The 17,177-nt window shown below is 42.6% G+C and overlaps 1 protein-coding gene across 1 annotated transcript in view; it reads right to left on the reverse strand.

Moving 5' to 3' along the window:
• The window catches only part of LOC117231704 (diacylglycerol O-acyltransferase 1), an 87,745-nt gene that overhangs the window by 19,823 nt on the left and 50,745 nt on the right, over positions 1-17,177 (reverse strand). The window contains exons 6-8 of the mRNA XM_033490375.1: positions 12,345-12,500; positions 4,782-4,956; positions 3,355-3,463 (exon numbers count right to left, since the gene is read on the reverse strand). Coding sequence (XP_033346266.1) covers positions 3,355-3,463; positions 4,782-4,956; positions 12,345-12,500 — 440 coding nt within the window. The remainder of the gene's footprint in view (positions 1-3,354; positions 3,464-4,781; positions 4,957-12,344; positions 12,501-17,177) is intronic.

Consider the following 17,177-nt stretch of genomic DNA (forward strand, 5'->3'; position numbering starts at 1 on the left):
TTCTCTTCCTGCTCACCTATTCTCCGACGGATTATTAAACGTTTCCATAGCATCGAATCCAGTAGATCGACGTAAGCACCGGCGTTCAAGAAGAGATTCCGCGTCGATCCCGAACAAGCCGAGCTCCATCGGTACACGATTTTCAATCGAGGACAAATTGCTTCTGGTAAATTGTTCGAGATTCCCTGTAACTGTAAGATTCCAAATCCTACGGTAAAGAAGATGGTGTCGAAGAAATAGAAATAGAAATAGAAGCGGTTAAATCTTGACGTAACAATAGAACTAACCAGAGATATTGTTCTCGGTCTCGTCTTTCCCCTAGCCTATAAAGGAATCTTGAAACTGACGACATCGATCGAACTCAAGTAATTACCGTGCAAGGTGCACGAGAGTTAATTCCGGGGTGGCAAGCTCTTTCTCTATCCATTTCCACGTCGTCCGCCTCGTCATTTTCTCTATCTTCGATCGCAACGCCGGTCCCCACCCTTTTTCAACATTTTCTCTCCCTTTCTCGTTCAGTATGGCCACCTCGACTGCCTTTCTAGCCGACAAATTGGATTCGATAATTGCGAATCACGATGGCAGAGACGACAGTCACGTCGTTGATCGTTGCCGGCCAGCTGGCAGGGGGAAATGTCTCCGTCTTTCGACCTACTTCGCGATGGTCTATCACTGTCGCGTGAAGCTTGACACCGAGGGGCATCGAGAAGAAATCGATTTCGTGGATATTGCTTTCCTCTGCGAGCGGGCGCCAATGAATCGCGGCTATCCACGGGAATTGATAACTGCGCCCGCTGCTCATCACATTGTAATTACGCCCCGTCTCTCTTCGCCTTCCGTTTTTACTTCGCGACGACACGCCCCGCGCACCCTCCAAAGCTGCCGCGAGACTGGACTGGCTACTCATTATCTGGATATTATCTTTTGTTGCGCAGACAAAGCGAATAAAAGAGTATATTAACCGGAAGTTTCAGTTTTTTACTCTCGAGAAGTAGCATATTAGATTTTCCGAAGAGTGTTTCCCTAAGTACCTTCCACTATGATAATATTTCAATTTTGGAACTCATAAAAAATGTACGACATCGTGAATACGCTTCTCTTAGCCAGTACCATTAATTATGAAAGAAAATACGAGTAGCTGGAAACTTCTTGAATAGTTTTATAACATTCTACAGAGAAGAAGGTAATAAAAGTGGAGTGTGGTGGTTGTCAATGAAGTGTACAGTGAAAAGCGTCGTTAAGCGGTACGGAGAAACATTAAGAACAACTCTGGAATAACTGTGTTTGTGACATTCTAAATTTTAACATCTGACCATACACGAACGTATCTACTAATTCCTGTTATCAATTCCATTTGCGTGAAACTCTTGATCTTTCTCGCGGGAAAGAAAAATGTGCATACACGTGACGAACCATTCGAAACAAAGAAATCACCAAAATTTCCAACGTTTTAGGATGGTAGCGCATTGGTAACAGCCGACTACATTATACGGCCATCTATGGATATAGCTGGTAAACCGCGGATGTCCGGCGCGGATCAGCCGTGGTTAAAACTGTCCGCGTAAAAGGATCCATTTAAATCCACGAACTGGGCGAACACACGCGGGAAATTTCTGCCACCGATGCACACTGGCAGCGGAGCTATTCATCTCCTCGTTAACGAACAATCAAAACCGCAGCTTGGTTGAATTTTTTCAATTAATGTCACAGAATTAAACGAATAAACGTCAAATTGTTGATCACCCCCGGTACTTCACTAACCGTGAAACGAACTGGAACGTCTGCGATTTAACCGTTAACCAAAGGTAAAGAGTTACGTGGTGAAAAAGGGTAGAAAGAAATAAAAGATGAAAAGAAGGGACGAACAAATTAAAATGAAGCAAAAAGGTAAAGGAGGAAAAAAATTAGTGAAAAATGGTGGCAACGTCAGTACGTTGTTTGCCGGTTCTTCGTATTGTTTCCACGGCAATTGCTGCTCGCGCAACGCTAATTTCACGTGCTGGCAAAATTGCCGTCGACTCATTACGCGCACGAGATCGCCGTTGTCTTTATCGCGGTGGCTGTTTCGTGTCGGACCAATGCTAGGTGAAAAATAATTTTGCGACATTACAGTCTCTCACCCCTTTTCGAGTTAACACGCCCGCGGTTTACCGTGCCATATGAAAGCGACGTAACTCTTCTCTTTCGACTTTTTGACAACGCAACGTTGCGATTTGGCGGCTGTAAATAACAGATACGCCGAGATACGCCGCGATTCGATAACGAATAACGAGGCAACGAGTAAATCGACCAATCGACGAGAATGAACGAGTTTAATTGCCAGCTCACGATCTCAAGTTCCGTTCTTGTCCCTGCCATCGACGAAATTTACACCGAAAATACACCACACCATTACACAGATCGACTGAATTATCAAACAGAATTGCCCATCAATGTCGTTGTTCATTTAACTTTATCATTTTCCCTGGACGGACGTTATTTTCCTGCGCCATTGTATCGCCAATAATAGAAGATACAATCGTATTCTCCAAGTTGCATTCCGTCCAAATTGTCCAACTAGCTTATCCGCCATATTTACAGCTTCAGCCTGATTACAGTCGACTGTGGCGAGATACATCGGCGAAACACGTACAATTCTTGGTAGATTTTTGCGAGAGCCGGGCCTCACGACCATGTTTCCTAACAAATGATCCAGCCTGTCAAATATAACTGGAAAAAGAGGAGCGAAGAGGCCGCTTAACAGCCTGACGAGATAAAAACTGATGGGTCGTCAGGGCCATTATTGTGCGGTGTGCGTAGAAACATGTCATTACCCAGGGGTGCATGGGGATTTTCTGTGAGGAACGGGCGTGCGAGAGGCTGGATAGAACAGGTTGGGGTCGGTCGACCATATATTTGTGCGTATCGTAGCTAGCAGTCTGGGAATTACAAGAAAGATTGATCGTACCTATTTGCTGAAACCAAATTACACTTCTGTTCATCCACTCTCACTATCTTAGGAGCCATTTTGCTTCCAATGGCTAGTCTCCTAGATCTTATTTACGACCGTTCGTATAAATAATTAGCCACCTTAATAACGTTCGCGATACACGTCGATATATCGAACGATAGATTATTATTTATTTCGAGTAAAGAATAAAAGGGATAAACGCGTGATGCATAGCGCCGCGATACTAGTACCGTGGTACTGGTTCAACGAGCACGAAAGTAAAACGGATAAGGAAAATGGAAAATTGTTTTCTATGATGTACGATGTTCTAGAGGGCCGTTTCTCCAGGCGTAATGAGATTTTTCCATCGCGCCGTTGTACAGAGGATTTAACGGGCTATATGAAAGACTAAATGAAACACTTACGCTGAATGGGACTAGCGAATTCTTCACACACGGGATCATCCATTGCTGGAACAGCGACATGACTACTTGCAAGCCGACCACCACCTCCAAGATTCGTTTAATTAGAAATCTGCACAGATAAGTAAAACGTGAATTACGTAATTACAGACTCGTTCAACGCGGACGTAGTAAAACAAAAATATTGTCCCTTGTTTAAATATACTATTTCGCTTCGGAGAAAATGTACCGAGAGTTTCTAGTCCTGTAAAAGCATGACCCATTTCCACCGTACGTTAGTCAAACAGAGTCAGCCACGTCTTTTTAGTCTACGTCACGACTTTTCTGCAAATAATACATTAGCCACGTTGGTTACATTTCTCTTATCATGCACACTCCGTGTACGTCGAAAATTCGCCACGCTCGCCGAGAAAATCCAAAAATATGACTCGACAAGAGGGAATCATGCGATATGACGTTTCTTTTCCCCGTCGCAATTCGTCCCTGGGATTTTCGTGGGCCAACAACTGCCGGTGGCAAGAAACGTCGGCCAGCCACAGACTTCTCTTTCGTCGATGCATTCCATCCGACCGAATCGGCAGCGGCGGCGGCGGCGGCGGCGGCGGCTGTATGCATCGTCGAAATACGTCCGTACAGACGGAGGAAAGTGTTCCACGAAAATCTCCGGGATTCCGGATACAATCGGAAGTACGAACCCGGAAGCACGAAAAGGAATACATCACCTTGCCTCCGGGCGAGTCCATCCAAACGTACCCTCTCTCTATTTTCCCAACAATAGCCCACTTAAATCTAATTTCGCGAACATTTCCGCTCGCCAACTTTGCCTTCTTCCCTTTCGTTTCTCTCTTCCAAAAGGAAGTGTGCACCACCGAAACCGAGGAAGAAGGGAAACTTTTTCGGCAAGTGACGTGCAAACCTGGCCAAGATCTACCACTCTTACGTAGAAAAATGTGTACGCTGCGGAGATTAGAACGAAAAGCAACTTCAGCTGCGCAATTTTCTCGTAAACTGCAGTTAAAAAATTTAGTGATTTTAACAACTTAACCGAACATACCTTTTTCAGAGCGATCGATGTCGATTATTTAAGATGACTAAGTAAAAAGCAGTTTCTTAAAAGCAGGATACTGGAAGAGGTTTTACTTATTTTAAAACTAAATCTATATTTTCAAAAATAGAATATGCGAAGAGAGAAAAAAGGCAATATTGGGCTGTTCTATGATGGATGTTTTATAGAACGTATATTCCAGGCGTAGAATATCCAATGATACCAGGGGTTCTAAAATATACCTCCAGTTTCTCTTCTCTTTGTTTTAAAAATCTTTCCGACAATTTCACCGTGCACGGAAAACTAAAACGTTCGAATATTTCCTAAAATGTATTGATCAAACGGTTTATAAAAAGAAAAAAAAATTCGACCTCTCGCTATTTACCTTTTCCGAATCCTTTGTGTTCTGGGGAAATTCAGTTCGTAGCAGAGGGTAGGCGCCAGGATGTAGTAGTAAAGATCACGGAGATTCAAGTTGTCCGGATATTGCACCAAGACCATGCCGTCTACTTTGTGCTTCGAGTCGTCGGCCAGGTCGCCGTTTTGCTTCGTGATGGAAGCTGCAACAACGAATCGTATCCGCGTTAGACTAAAGGGAGAAAAAACAGATTACAGCGATGAATCACACGCCACGGCTGGCAAGCAACAGGAATTTCGCGAACCCTTGGACAGCCTCTCGTGCTTGCAACCGGGCCAAAACCGGAGAAAAGCAAAAATCGACTAAATAAAAGGAAGGAAAGAAGAGAGGAAGAGAGAAAGAAAAGGAAAAAAGAAGAAAGTGAAAGCTTCAACGGGGAATTTGATGAAAAGGTACCCGGGAAGTTAGTTGCTCCGCCGTGCAGTGCTCGAGAATCATTCCGTGCATCCCCAAGGACCGGGAAGAGCCGGTGTAGTTTAATCTTTCCAAGAAAAACCAGCGAGTATTTAAACTTCGATCCCTCGTGCGACGTAAGTTCAAATTGCTACGCGACTGTTACGGTAGTCATCGTTATTACACGATTTCAATATGAAGGCGGTGGAACACGTTAAAGCGTGGTAGTGTATACCACGACAAAATTTCGCCAGGATCGGCGGAAAGTTTTTCCTCGTTGGTTGACTCGAAACGCGACCGATTCTCATCTATGCGCCTAATCCCCTGCCAGCACGAATAGCTAACTGATAGAATCCCCTCATTTATCCAAATCCAACGGATAATCCAATCTGGAATTCAAATAAGCTCAGTTACGCGCCGGCTGTTACCCGGAAAGGGCCGTGGAACCGAGCGATCGGTCCGATTCGAGTCGTTGCGACACGCTCAACGTCCAAAACGCTGTTTGCAACCGGGAGGAAATCGACGTGACTGCCGCGAGTACCATCGTGCCGACGAGAGACGTTCGGAACGACGCCTAGCGACGTTCCATGGGCCTCGAGCCCTCGCCTCGGGTAATAAGTGCCCAAGAATTCGTCCAAATTAAATTCCTCCTGCCTCTTTTTCGTTCGTCTCACTTCCGTTTTTCTGCTCCGTTCTTGTCCCCTCTTTCTCGCTCTTATTCCACTGATCTCATAGCTGCTTCATTTATTCTCCGTCATGTTTTTTTCCCAGCACGGTGGCTGGGTGCTTGGTACTCAATACCGAACAGCACGGAATTCCTTGTTTCGTCTGGTCGTTGTTCGAGTTAATACGATGCCGCGCGATGATCAACCGATGTGCGCGATAAACCGTGAGATATCGCGAGGATTCCATGCGAGCAATGCCATTGCAGAGATGCGATTGGAATTTTTAATACACGATCCTCGTGCCCGGTGCGATTGCTCCATCGTCGAAATTTGTTGATTGATTCGCAATAGGTGTTCCAATGAGTGAGAAATATATTAATCGAATTGAATCGCTATAACCGACCTCTTTGTCAAAATATCGAAGGACTGTTCGATCGCTTTGCTGACCAATATCGAATGTAATAACCAGAAGGAGTCGAAAAGTGTCGTTAAAGTCTCGGGAACTTTCGGAATTTATTACGGTCGATAACCGGTTTCTATGCGATACTTTGTTCCTCTAATTACCATACGAATCAGCGTGCAATAATTCGCGGGAACAACCACGTCGGAAAGTGGCTGGCAACTGTGACCCGGGTATTTTCGAAAGAAAATGTTCTACAAACGACGTCCATGGATTGGAAACCGTCCGTTGGCTAATGAATCACGAACGTTTCGAGGATCCGCCTGAAAACACCTTCAGTTTATCGGGCAAATAAATTTCTAGAATTAGATCTCCATGTCGTCGGGAAATTGTGGCCAACTGGTATCGAGACAGCCGGGGTCTGTTAGGCTCGGTTCGCACTGTTCCAGGAAATTTACGGGTTCGCCGGATTGCCTTGTCGAAGATTGCAGCCAATCCTATCGGTCGGAAGCTTCGTCTCTTGTACCGCTCAAGCTTAATTTGTGAGATTTCTCGTTCGCTGTGCGATCCTTCCGTTCGATCGTTCGCCTTCCTTTTCCCTTTGTCGCTTTCTTCGACAACTTGCTGCTGGCTCTTTCACAGTTCCAACCGGTTCTATTTTATCACGTCATGAGTTACAGTGTATCATAGATCGGCAGTACTCAAACAATGATATTATTGAGATATGTATAATTTTGCGTGCTAGATTAGATTGGCCGCGAAGTAGTGACACACGTATGTGAATACGAGTGTGTGGAAGTATGTGTGTGCGCGGCGTCTCAAAAAACAGATGAATGTAACTGTTCCGTTGGCAGTGTGATATAGAAGATGGTGAGACAAAGAGAGTACTGAGACGCGTGCAAATGTCGATATCGACGAAGATCCTGGAAATTATTTATTAAATAAATCTAAAACTATTTGAATATGAATTCTAAGTGTGACCTTAGTGTTCCTTTACTTTTATTTCGGTAATTAGGATCCATTCTCAAGGAACAATTCTCAACAGATATGCGTAAGCAATCGATACGTGATTAATTCTATAAAAATTTTATCGTTCAAGGACTCATTTTCAACGTAATCGCGTGTAATTGTTAAAGCTCTGAATAACTATTGTAAGTAACTGACCTCTACCGAAATCTTTTAATTTTGGATGAAAATATCGAATGTTCCGGATATAGATTTGGGTATTAGAACTCTTGTTACTTTAGGAACTTGTATCGATATACTATGCACGATACAAGTTCCTAAAATAACACAAATTCTAATCTCCCGAAGAAATTGGAAAAAAATAGAAATTGCTTCCCTGAATGAAAGCCTGCACGATCTCGTAACATCCAGCTTGCTACCCCACGATGATAAGAACAGAGGGGTGCGAACTTGTTGGGTTCGTAGTTCTCGCGAGTGCTGCGAAGCCCGTGATACCGGCACGTAAGAAGATTTTAGACGCGTAGATGCTTCCGTGAGCTCGCGGTATGAAAGGTTGGACGTCAACGGAGTAATAAATTAGAGGAAATTCGTCCGACAGTAGCATTAAACGACTCTCTTCTCCCGACACATGATATATGACGGCATATTTAACGTTGCATAAGTATAATATTTAAAACCGTAAACGATAGAAATTTTGAAAACAGTGGCCTTGAAGAACCAGAAACTAAAAACTGTTGCAAAAATAGGGTCAATTGTACGATATTTAAAAAAAAACTAAGTTTTTCATATTCTGAAAATTTTTTACAGAAAAAAAATTTACATTTATTACAGAAGGATTTTAAGATACTATTGAACATCATTATTGGGTTACGTGTGAGAATGATATCGAGTATCAGAAAGATATCAGTATAACCACAATGGGTTTGGAATTTCATGCTACTACCATTAATACCAACAGCCGTGGTTTTAGTATGTTTTAATGAACGAATTGGTCAGAATGTGGAACTATGTATAACATTGATATTATAGAACAAAATGTTCCCTACAAACGAATAATTATTTCCAGATTTTTGTCTTGCTCATTACGCGAAAGTAAGGGATTACCACTAACTAGCCGATTTTTGCATCCATGAGAGACGTGAATCCACGAAAAATTTTCCATCTCTGTGAAGTTAGCAAACAAGTTTTATGTTACTACATAAAATCGTTAATGTAGATAATATAATTAAATAAATCCCCGTATTGAAAATTGAAGAATAAAATTTCATCCAACTATAATTTCATCCATTTTCATACTCCTAAATAGCACGATACTTTAAATATTTTATCACGAATTCACTTACACAAGGTTGTTCAAAAATGACTACGACGATGAACAGGATATTAATTCTAAAAACTGCCAACATTTCAAAAAGGAACGTCACGCCACAATGTTAAAACCCCCCGAAAATGAATACCTTCTGCAAATTCCCTCGTCATTCATACATTATTAATCCCGCTTGCTGCAAAAATTTTCAAATTTCTCTGCAAACAACTATCACACGACAGCGCGGTCTTCCCTCGACAAAGCGATGAAAAAAAAGGGGCTTCCTAAGGAAACTCCACGACATTCACCAGGAACTCGTTGGTCGGAATGGCGACGTGGCACGCGAAAGGATAGCCACGAACCACGTTTGGCTCAAGACCGGACCGTTTCCGCTTTATTTTTACTCGACCGATCGGCAAGGTCCGTTTGTTCGTGTCTACGTTCCGAAAGGACTTTCTCGCTTTGCGCTGGCTAAGAGAGACATTAGAGAAGATTGCTTATTGAAAGTAACGTTCGGCGAGAAAGGCCATCGAACTCGTTTTAACCAATCGATTGGTACGAACATCACAGTGCGGCATGTAGTGAACTAATAATCACTGTTCGATTTCGATCTCATTATTTGACGATATCATCAGTTTGTAGGCAAGTGACATAAGTATAAACAATAATTCCTCGATAGAGGATTAGTAGAGCTCGTTTGTACATCAAAATCTAATCACTAAAAATTAGCTTACTCATTCGTTACACATTCCTGTTCATTAATTCTTGTTACATAGCATTTGGTACGTCTCAGACATGGAAAATTTGAGAAAAGGTATATATAGTTTTCATTTTCCAATTAAAAAATTTCTTTCTTTCTTTAAGGAGCAATCTAAAAAGTGGTTCAAAGCATCCTGTAATATTTGTAATTGATATTGTTCTGTGTCAAGAGGGTATTGTATCGCATTGCTACGTAATCCTTTTCTGCTACAAACTGCTACCCTCAATGTCAGTTTTTTAGTGAAATCCTATTCGCAATCGCAACTTGGTTGAACAGTAGATATTCACCACACTTGTTCCAAGAAAATTTTTAAAGTTACACAGAAACTCTGTTCTTTACAAAATGTCGGTACAATATACGATGAAACGGAAGAGAAAATAAATGACTTCTGCATGGTACTTACATAAAAATGGAAAGATCGTTCCCGACATGGACACAATTTTCTATATTAAAATACGTCAACGTGTGTAGTTGTATAAAGAGATCAATAATCAAGACATTTAATCTAAACCAGAGAGTAGGAGAAACCCTACAGACGCTTTTACTCACATTGGATCGCTAATATCGAATATCAGGGAAATTGCACGTTATATGCATTTTTTTTATCTGTGTCCTAAATCCTCATTTAAATGTCACAGATAAAAAGCTTCCGCGAAAGTCGCGTACGCGCGGCAACGTAACGCTCGCAAAAGTCAACACCGTCATTATGCGACGCAATAATACGGCTTGCCTTGGCGTTCGCCCGATAGAGAGCAGAAAGGGTGCAGAGGACGAAAATTACACGGCACGAGGTACAGAGGCAGGATTATACACGCGCTCGTGGCTCCGCCGTAGCTAGGATGCATTCGTCGATCGCGCCACTTCGATTCGATCAAGAGAATCGATCGTAGAGGCCGTGATGCGTACTCTGCTCGCCGCAACCCAGGCGTCCCATCGAATTTCGATAATTATATCAGCCCGCGGCGCTTTTCATACTTCGCTTGGTAACGTTATGTGTGATCGAACAGCGGAGTCGATCTAGCGAAGAATTAACAGTCGTCTAATTTTTCTTAGTCTGAAATTTTCGTTCTTGGGCCGATGAATAATCATGGTAATTGCGCATCTATGTCTGAAAGGAAACGGCGGTCGGCTATGGTCAAACGTTTTAACATCTACATTATCCTACCGCGCGATACTTAACGTTCGACCATTTCTCAACATCTGTACCACGTGTTTCCGGGAAAGGTATCAGTACCGCGACTCACCATTCACATGCATCCACCATTATGTCTTCCTCTCACATTATCTTGGCGTTGATTAACGAGCCTAGGCCGCGAACAGGAACTCAGGAAACGAGAAGAGAACCGGCTACCAAATGGACTCGAATCGAATTTGCAAACAGCAACGTCAGAGGTATGTCTCTTTATGTAAGCGTAACGGTACATCGTACTCATAGAACCAGGCATACAGGCATCATTGTGAGATTCTCTTTTCCATGTTCTACTTGATTATTTGACTAACAATAAGTGGAGCAAATAATACCAACGAGAAACGTAAGAATGCAACGGTAAACATTGCCTTTGTAGGAGAGCAAAGAAAAGATTTCTCTTCTTTCCGAATCTCAATTCCCAAAAGTTTTAGTAATCGCTTATTTACCGAATAAAGATCGTTATTTGCAGAATCACGAATAAAAGGAGCACAATCTCGACAACGATAATACCAGCATAAAAGAAATACGACGCGATTAAACGGGCGAGTGTAGGTGAACGCGGCTTCGTGGAACATAGAGGGAGTAATTTTTTCAGATTGATTTTTTCTAAGTGACTTCTACAGCCCTCGAAGTCTCCTTAAAGCGTCTCTATGGAAGCGGAAGAGTTGTGTAACAGATTTCCACTGCACGAAAGAGGGTCATAACGCGTCACAATGATACACGAGGTCTTTGCAGTACTACCAATCTCCCGTACAGGGAGAAACAGAGGGAAGGCGAAACGAAAGGAGACCGTGGCGTAGGAGGTTGGAGAAGGGTTAATATTCCATGCGGTGAGTTTATTGGGGAAAGGTCGCTCGTATAATTTGACTTTGCCGGGCTGAATAATCGATATACCACCACCTAACCGGCCAATACCCGGAAACAGAGGCGAGGCTGATCGAGAGTTTAAATTGGGTGGAAATTATTCGCCTCTTCCACTACGGCTCTCTGTGTGCGTACCAAGCTGGGATGTGCACACGCGTCGTGACCAAGCAGGACATTCTGTATGCAACTTCAGGAGCGAACAAATACCAACAACGTGGAGGACTGTATTGCGACGCTCAAAAGACGCGCGTGTAGGCTGTAATGTATGCATGTCAGAGTCTATTACGCGTCACGAATATTTGCAGTTTACATCGGCTGGCTTTCAGGATAAATTCATCGCGTACTTTGAACTCACGAATGCATCGTAGCGTGAAAGAAGAAACAGAGTCAGTCGGATATCGATCTCAAGAGGAACATATATAAAACTGATATCCAGAAATAAATCAGAATAGAGGCAACAAATTCTGCACGCTCTTCTGCTTTTTTACTCGTCGCGTTCCTTTAATTAATTTCGCTTAGAATAGAAACCAACTCTGGCTGGTCGCGAAACGTGTATAACCGTTGCACACGGGATTTAACCAGTCGTCCAAAAACTTGTAACAAGCATTTTCGTGTGAGCCCCGTCACAGAGGCGGCCGACCAAAAATCCACGCGCATACGCTGTACACGCCCGATGGTCGACGTTTTTCGGGCGGTATTCGCGTAAAATTAGAGGGTGTTACGCGAAAGCACGAAACAATGTAAAGGGAATGCGTAATAGTTGTTATCGAAAATGCCGGGATGCGCGTACCATGCATTCCGAAATAACGTTTGCCGTTTCGTTCGACGCGATAAATTGATATCGTTGATAGAAATAAACGTCGCGCCGTCGAGTTATTATGCAACCGCAAATTGATACAAAAGTCTCTTGAATATAAAACGTCGGGAATAGGAAGGAAGTGGAAAATACGGTGTCAAAGCGAAATTACGCGAGCATTGTCTACTTACACTGTAGATTATCGCACGACAAAGATTTCCGTCGCATTCTGCCCTGGCTCTTTGCCTTTCTTCGGCCGCTTAGACGACACCACATGTTCACTTGCACGTACGACCATAGCTTCAGGAACAGGATGGCGTACAGCATACATACGTACATGGCACCGACTGAAACAACCGACAAAATTAATTGTATTTATAATATCGCAAATTATCGTAGCAGCTTATCATCGATCGCAATTTTATTTCGTATACCACGGTCTGGAAAATTCAAAAGATAATATTCGCGGCAATCTTGGTGAAATCGTTACCTCTCGACGTGGTTTTTCGTCTACATTTTGAATCAAAGAAAGAAGTTACAAGTACGTCGATCGTCTACGCTGTTAAAGTCAAATATACGAGGAGATATTAATACAATTTTTCGTTTCCTTTTAGTACCCTTACTGTCGAGTGAAAGTTAATTAATTCGCCCCCTTGCCATCTGTAAAAACTGATTACTCGGAGAGCGGCTGTCGATATGTACATTGGATTCTCAAACAAAGTAAAAACGGAACAATAGCCTCGAGCTTACCGATCTTTAATCAAGAAGAACGAATAAGGAGAGACGAAGCAAAATTTACTTTCCGAGAATTTCATTAAACAAATTCCGAAAAATCCATGGCATTCGTTATCCCCGGCGCGTACTACGTTCCTTCTAAATTCAAAAAAAAAAAGAACAAGTTAGAAGGACAAAGAGACGCACCGTTACGAAAAAAAGATGAATATTGAGATGAAAAAAAGACGAAAGAAAGAGAGAAGGGAAAACGGTGTGGTGACATGTGCAAGCTGGTGCACGACGTGCAAGTACATTTTAATCATCGCAATTTTACGCGCCTCCGGGAACGTGACAGCGGATACGTCTGCGTGAATAAAGCATACGCTGTTACACCGGATGTACGTGTCCGAATGTGGCAATTAAAGGGTTTATAAAGCACGGCATTACGCATTCACGGTCGGCAATTTCGTCCACGCTGAATTTATCCTTCTTTTTTCTGCCTACTCTTTCTTTTTTATACTTCCTCTTTTACACTGAACGTCCCAACAAAGCCTGTGACTGAACGAACGTGTAATGATTAAAGGCTCAGAAGCATTTCTCGCGATTTTTCCTTCCGTTGACCGGAACATCGGGACGCGAACACATTTTCTTTTCCAACGCCTCGGCCGTGACTCTGTCCGACATAGTCCGCGTTTAATTATAGCCAACGGTATTTGCATCACGATTTTAAGAATGTCAGTTATTATTATGCGGTGGCAGTAAGGGCTGCTACAGCTAATGGCGCGGAATTATAGACGATGACGAAGCCCGAAGCTCATATTTTCCGATATTTCCATCGATCCTGGCCACCTCCTTCGTCCCGGATTGTTCGTATCTTAATTAAATCGCGTTTGCTACCTGGTTATCCAGGTGTGCTGAGATTCCGTACATTAATGGGACGTGCTCTTCAAGGGGCACGAGTAAAATGTTCGTTTCTTTATTTTTTACGTTTTTCTTTTTTCTCGTTTTTAGTAGTTTGCTGTTCCTATGTTTATCGTGAAACTTTTTCCCAGGACAGGGCTGACCCGTGCCCGTCATCAAAGGCAAAACAGTTTTAATAAATATTTATTCGGATTAAGGTTTTATTTGCATGTAAATAACGTTGGAAAACGCATTGCGTTCACGCGGATGAAATAAGGCCGGCAGCAAAAACTTCGACCTCGAATAAACGTTTAATTGCTGGATTCATAACTTTAGCCGCGGCTAGGCGGTCACTTGCTTCTTTGACTCCTCAGTACCACATCGCATCGTGACGAACGTTATTCTGTTCTCGATTACTCAACGAATTAAACGAGCGAGTCGTTGAACAGAATATCGAACTCTCGTATCGAAGATGAGAACTAAGCAGCTAGAATAAAGTAGCCATGAAACATGATCTCGTTAAGACAAAACGATGAGATAAACCGTTTTTTATTTCTCTCCCGAATCACGTCGCTAGATTTTATTAAAATTTGCAACTTGTTAGTCCAAGAATGATAATGGCGAACGAGGACACACTATGGACCAATCAGAACAAATGCTTCCTGTATTTCGTGTTGATCTTACTTAGCCTACGGTTTTAAAGGAAGTGGAGGTACAACAACTTATTGTTCCTTCGAATCATCTGCCACTACTCGGGCGAAACTTAAAAACGTATCATCGGTATCCGGCTCGTCCGTAACGTTTACAATTTCTACTAAGTCTTCCTCCTACAAAAAAATTTCTGTTTCAACAACTTCTTGATCGACTTACTGCTTGTTTCTCGTTACGACATAAATTTTTGTTCCAATCTATATGACGATAAACACCGAGTATTCCCGCAGCGCATTAAACGACCCGTTGTTTAAATTATTCGAAAGAATGATAATTAATGCATCGAAATCGCCTGATTCGTGTGAGTCAGACAGCGAGATAAAGCTACGATAATGAGAAAGCGAGAAAGCTTGTAACAAGCATAATCGGCCGATACTATCGTTCATTAATGGCCACGATATACAACGATGCCACGAAGGGCTAGGCTACGTTATTTCCAGGAAATATGCACAAATGCATGGATTTGCCGCTGTACGCGAGCTTCCGGAATAACCACGGGAATGTCCTTTACCCGGTTAAAGCGTATACTAATATATTCAACCGTGATGTTCCCTTTGGCCCCGTGTTTTTCTCGTTTTTCGCGCGAGAAATATTTTCTTTGCCACGGTGACACCTGAAAACCCAGCTACAGTGCTAATTAGGAGGATTCTCAGATTCCTATGTGGATGCGTTTAAGTGCTCACCGTTATACCGTCGACGATGCTACGACGCGACTTCTTTGACAAGAAAGCGGTCCTTGTCAGGCCTTGTTAATAACATCGAAGGAGTTTTACCTCGAAAGCATTAAGGGGCTAGATAGGAAGCCCTTGATTCATCTCTTCCCTCGAGCGTAATTTCCCCGATAACTGTCGTAAATGGACGAAACTTTTCAACAGATTCCGTGTTTACCCGCTTTGGGATTCAACCGTGAGTTTCTTCGTTTGACTTCGTTAAAAAGCTATCAAAACGATATAAATATTAATTTCCCGGCTCGAGTTACCATTGTCACGCTCCTGACAAATCAATCTTCGCTGCGGGATAGCATGGGAAAAGGGGATCTGTCCCTACCGTATATCAAACGAAGATTTAAAACTCACGACCCCGAGTAACTTTGAAGGATCGATCGAGCGTGAAGTGGAATCAACGAGGAAATTCCTAAAGAAACTGGAAAAGAGCACGCGTTACAGGATTGCGTGGCAGTTATCGCAAAACGAAGGAAGTACATCTGCGTCCCTGTTTGTCGCTTATACTCGCTCCGAGATTATCGCTCGCACGAAAGTTCGCGCGACTAACGCCGGAATATAATACATGTACGTTGTATACCTGTACGAAGCAAGATAATTGCCAAATGCCGTGACGCAGGTACACGCTTAGTATAGTTTGACACCGAGTACGTTGAAACGAATCTATCTTGCTGAGGGGCGCGCTGCGTCACTTCCAATACATTATGCGTGTGCACGCCTCTTATGCGATTTTGACACGATCGAGTGAATTGCCTTGGATCGACGTTATGGTAAATACGAGACGACGGAATATCTCTAAAATTCCTCGGATCAAGGAAGAAACTTCGTCATTCGAATCTAACTGTCTATGTATTTTTATTTTACTTTACCTTAAACTTCCATTGTTAATACTAAAACTGCCAAACCTAGGAAAATAACAAATCTCTAATTTTTCAAAACCTATAATTATTACAAAAAATGATTTTGACGATATAGTTCATTTCTCTTGAAATGGAAATATTCTTTTCGTTATATAGCCGTCTATATGCAGATCGGTAGGCCCAGTATTAATCCCCTTTCTTTTCGTTTCTTCAATATACCCTTGAACCTTCCTCCCTCGAAAATTATTACATGTCCAGTAATTTTTCAGCGGTCAAGCAACTTAATGCCTTAATTGTTCTATAACCATAGAAAACATATCTGGCGAGGTTTAAGATATATAGTATACTCGAGTTACGTCGATTGAAATCACCGTTCTTGCACGAGACATTACGCCGGAGACACACGCCGGTACGTTTTTCGTGTCCGGTCGCAATATACGAGCACGCCGCAATTGAGTCGCGACAATTTGTCCCTATGTTGGACCGTAAGGCGCACTGTCACGGAAGATTTATACGAAACGATACGCTGTCCGGTAGACTTTTCATCGATGGTATTACGTGACGGTAAATTTTCGAGCGACGATATTACGACATTATAAAACACTGTTGGATAATCTAAATCGCCCAACAACGGAAACGGGATTCTTCCTATTACACAATATTTTTTCCAATTCGCCGATACCGAACTATCGACAGTCGTACAATGGACAGTTATAAAGCGCCGCAACGCCAAAGACAGCGAATGAGTAAGACTATTTATATGCAAACACGTTCTTTCACGTACTCGAATACGTATCGATGATTTTATTACTCCGCTCTCGATTCAGCTGTCCGCGGGAGAGATAAACCCCCGAAGATATATCGTTCGGTGGCAAACAATTTTCCAAAATTTTTCAAGACACCGTCATATTTCATCTCCGACAATAGCGTCGACGTGTAGAAAAGAGGAACTATAAAAAAGAGCGCAAAAAAAGAAAGGACGAAAAAAAAAAAATAAAACAAAAATCACGCCCTCGGTTAACGTATAGAATTATTCTACTGATTTTGCTGCAACGAACACGCCGTTCAACGATGAAGAGACCAAGGGGATTGTTGCATTGTGCAGCCAGCGTGCAAC

This window comes from Bombus vosnesenskii, unplaced genomic scaffold (genome assembly GCF_011952255.1).
Source record: "Bombus vosnesenskii isolate JDL3184/JDL3185 unplaced genomic scaffold, Bvos_JDL3184-5_v1.1 scf7180000013273, whole genome shotgun sequence".
NCBI classification, from domain to species: domain Eukaryota; kingdom Metazoa; phylum Arthropoda; class Insecta; order Hymenoptera; family Apidae; genus Bombus; species Bombus vosnesenskii.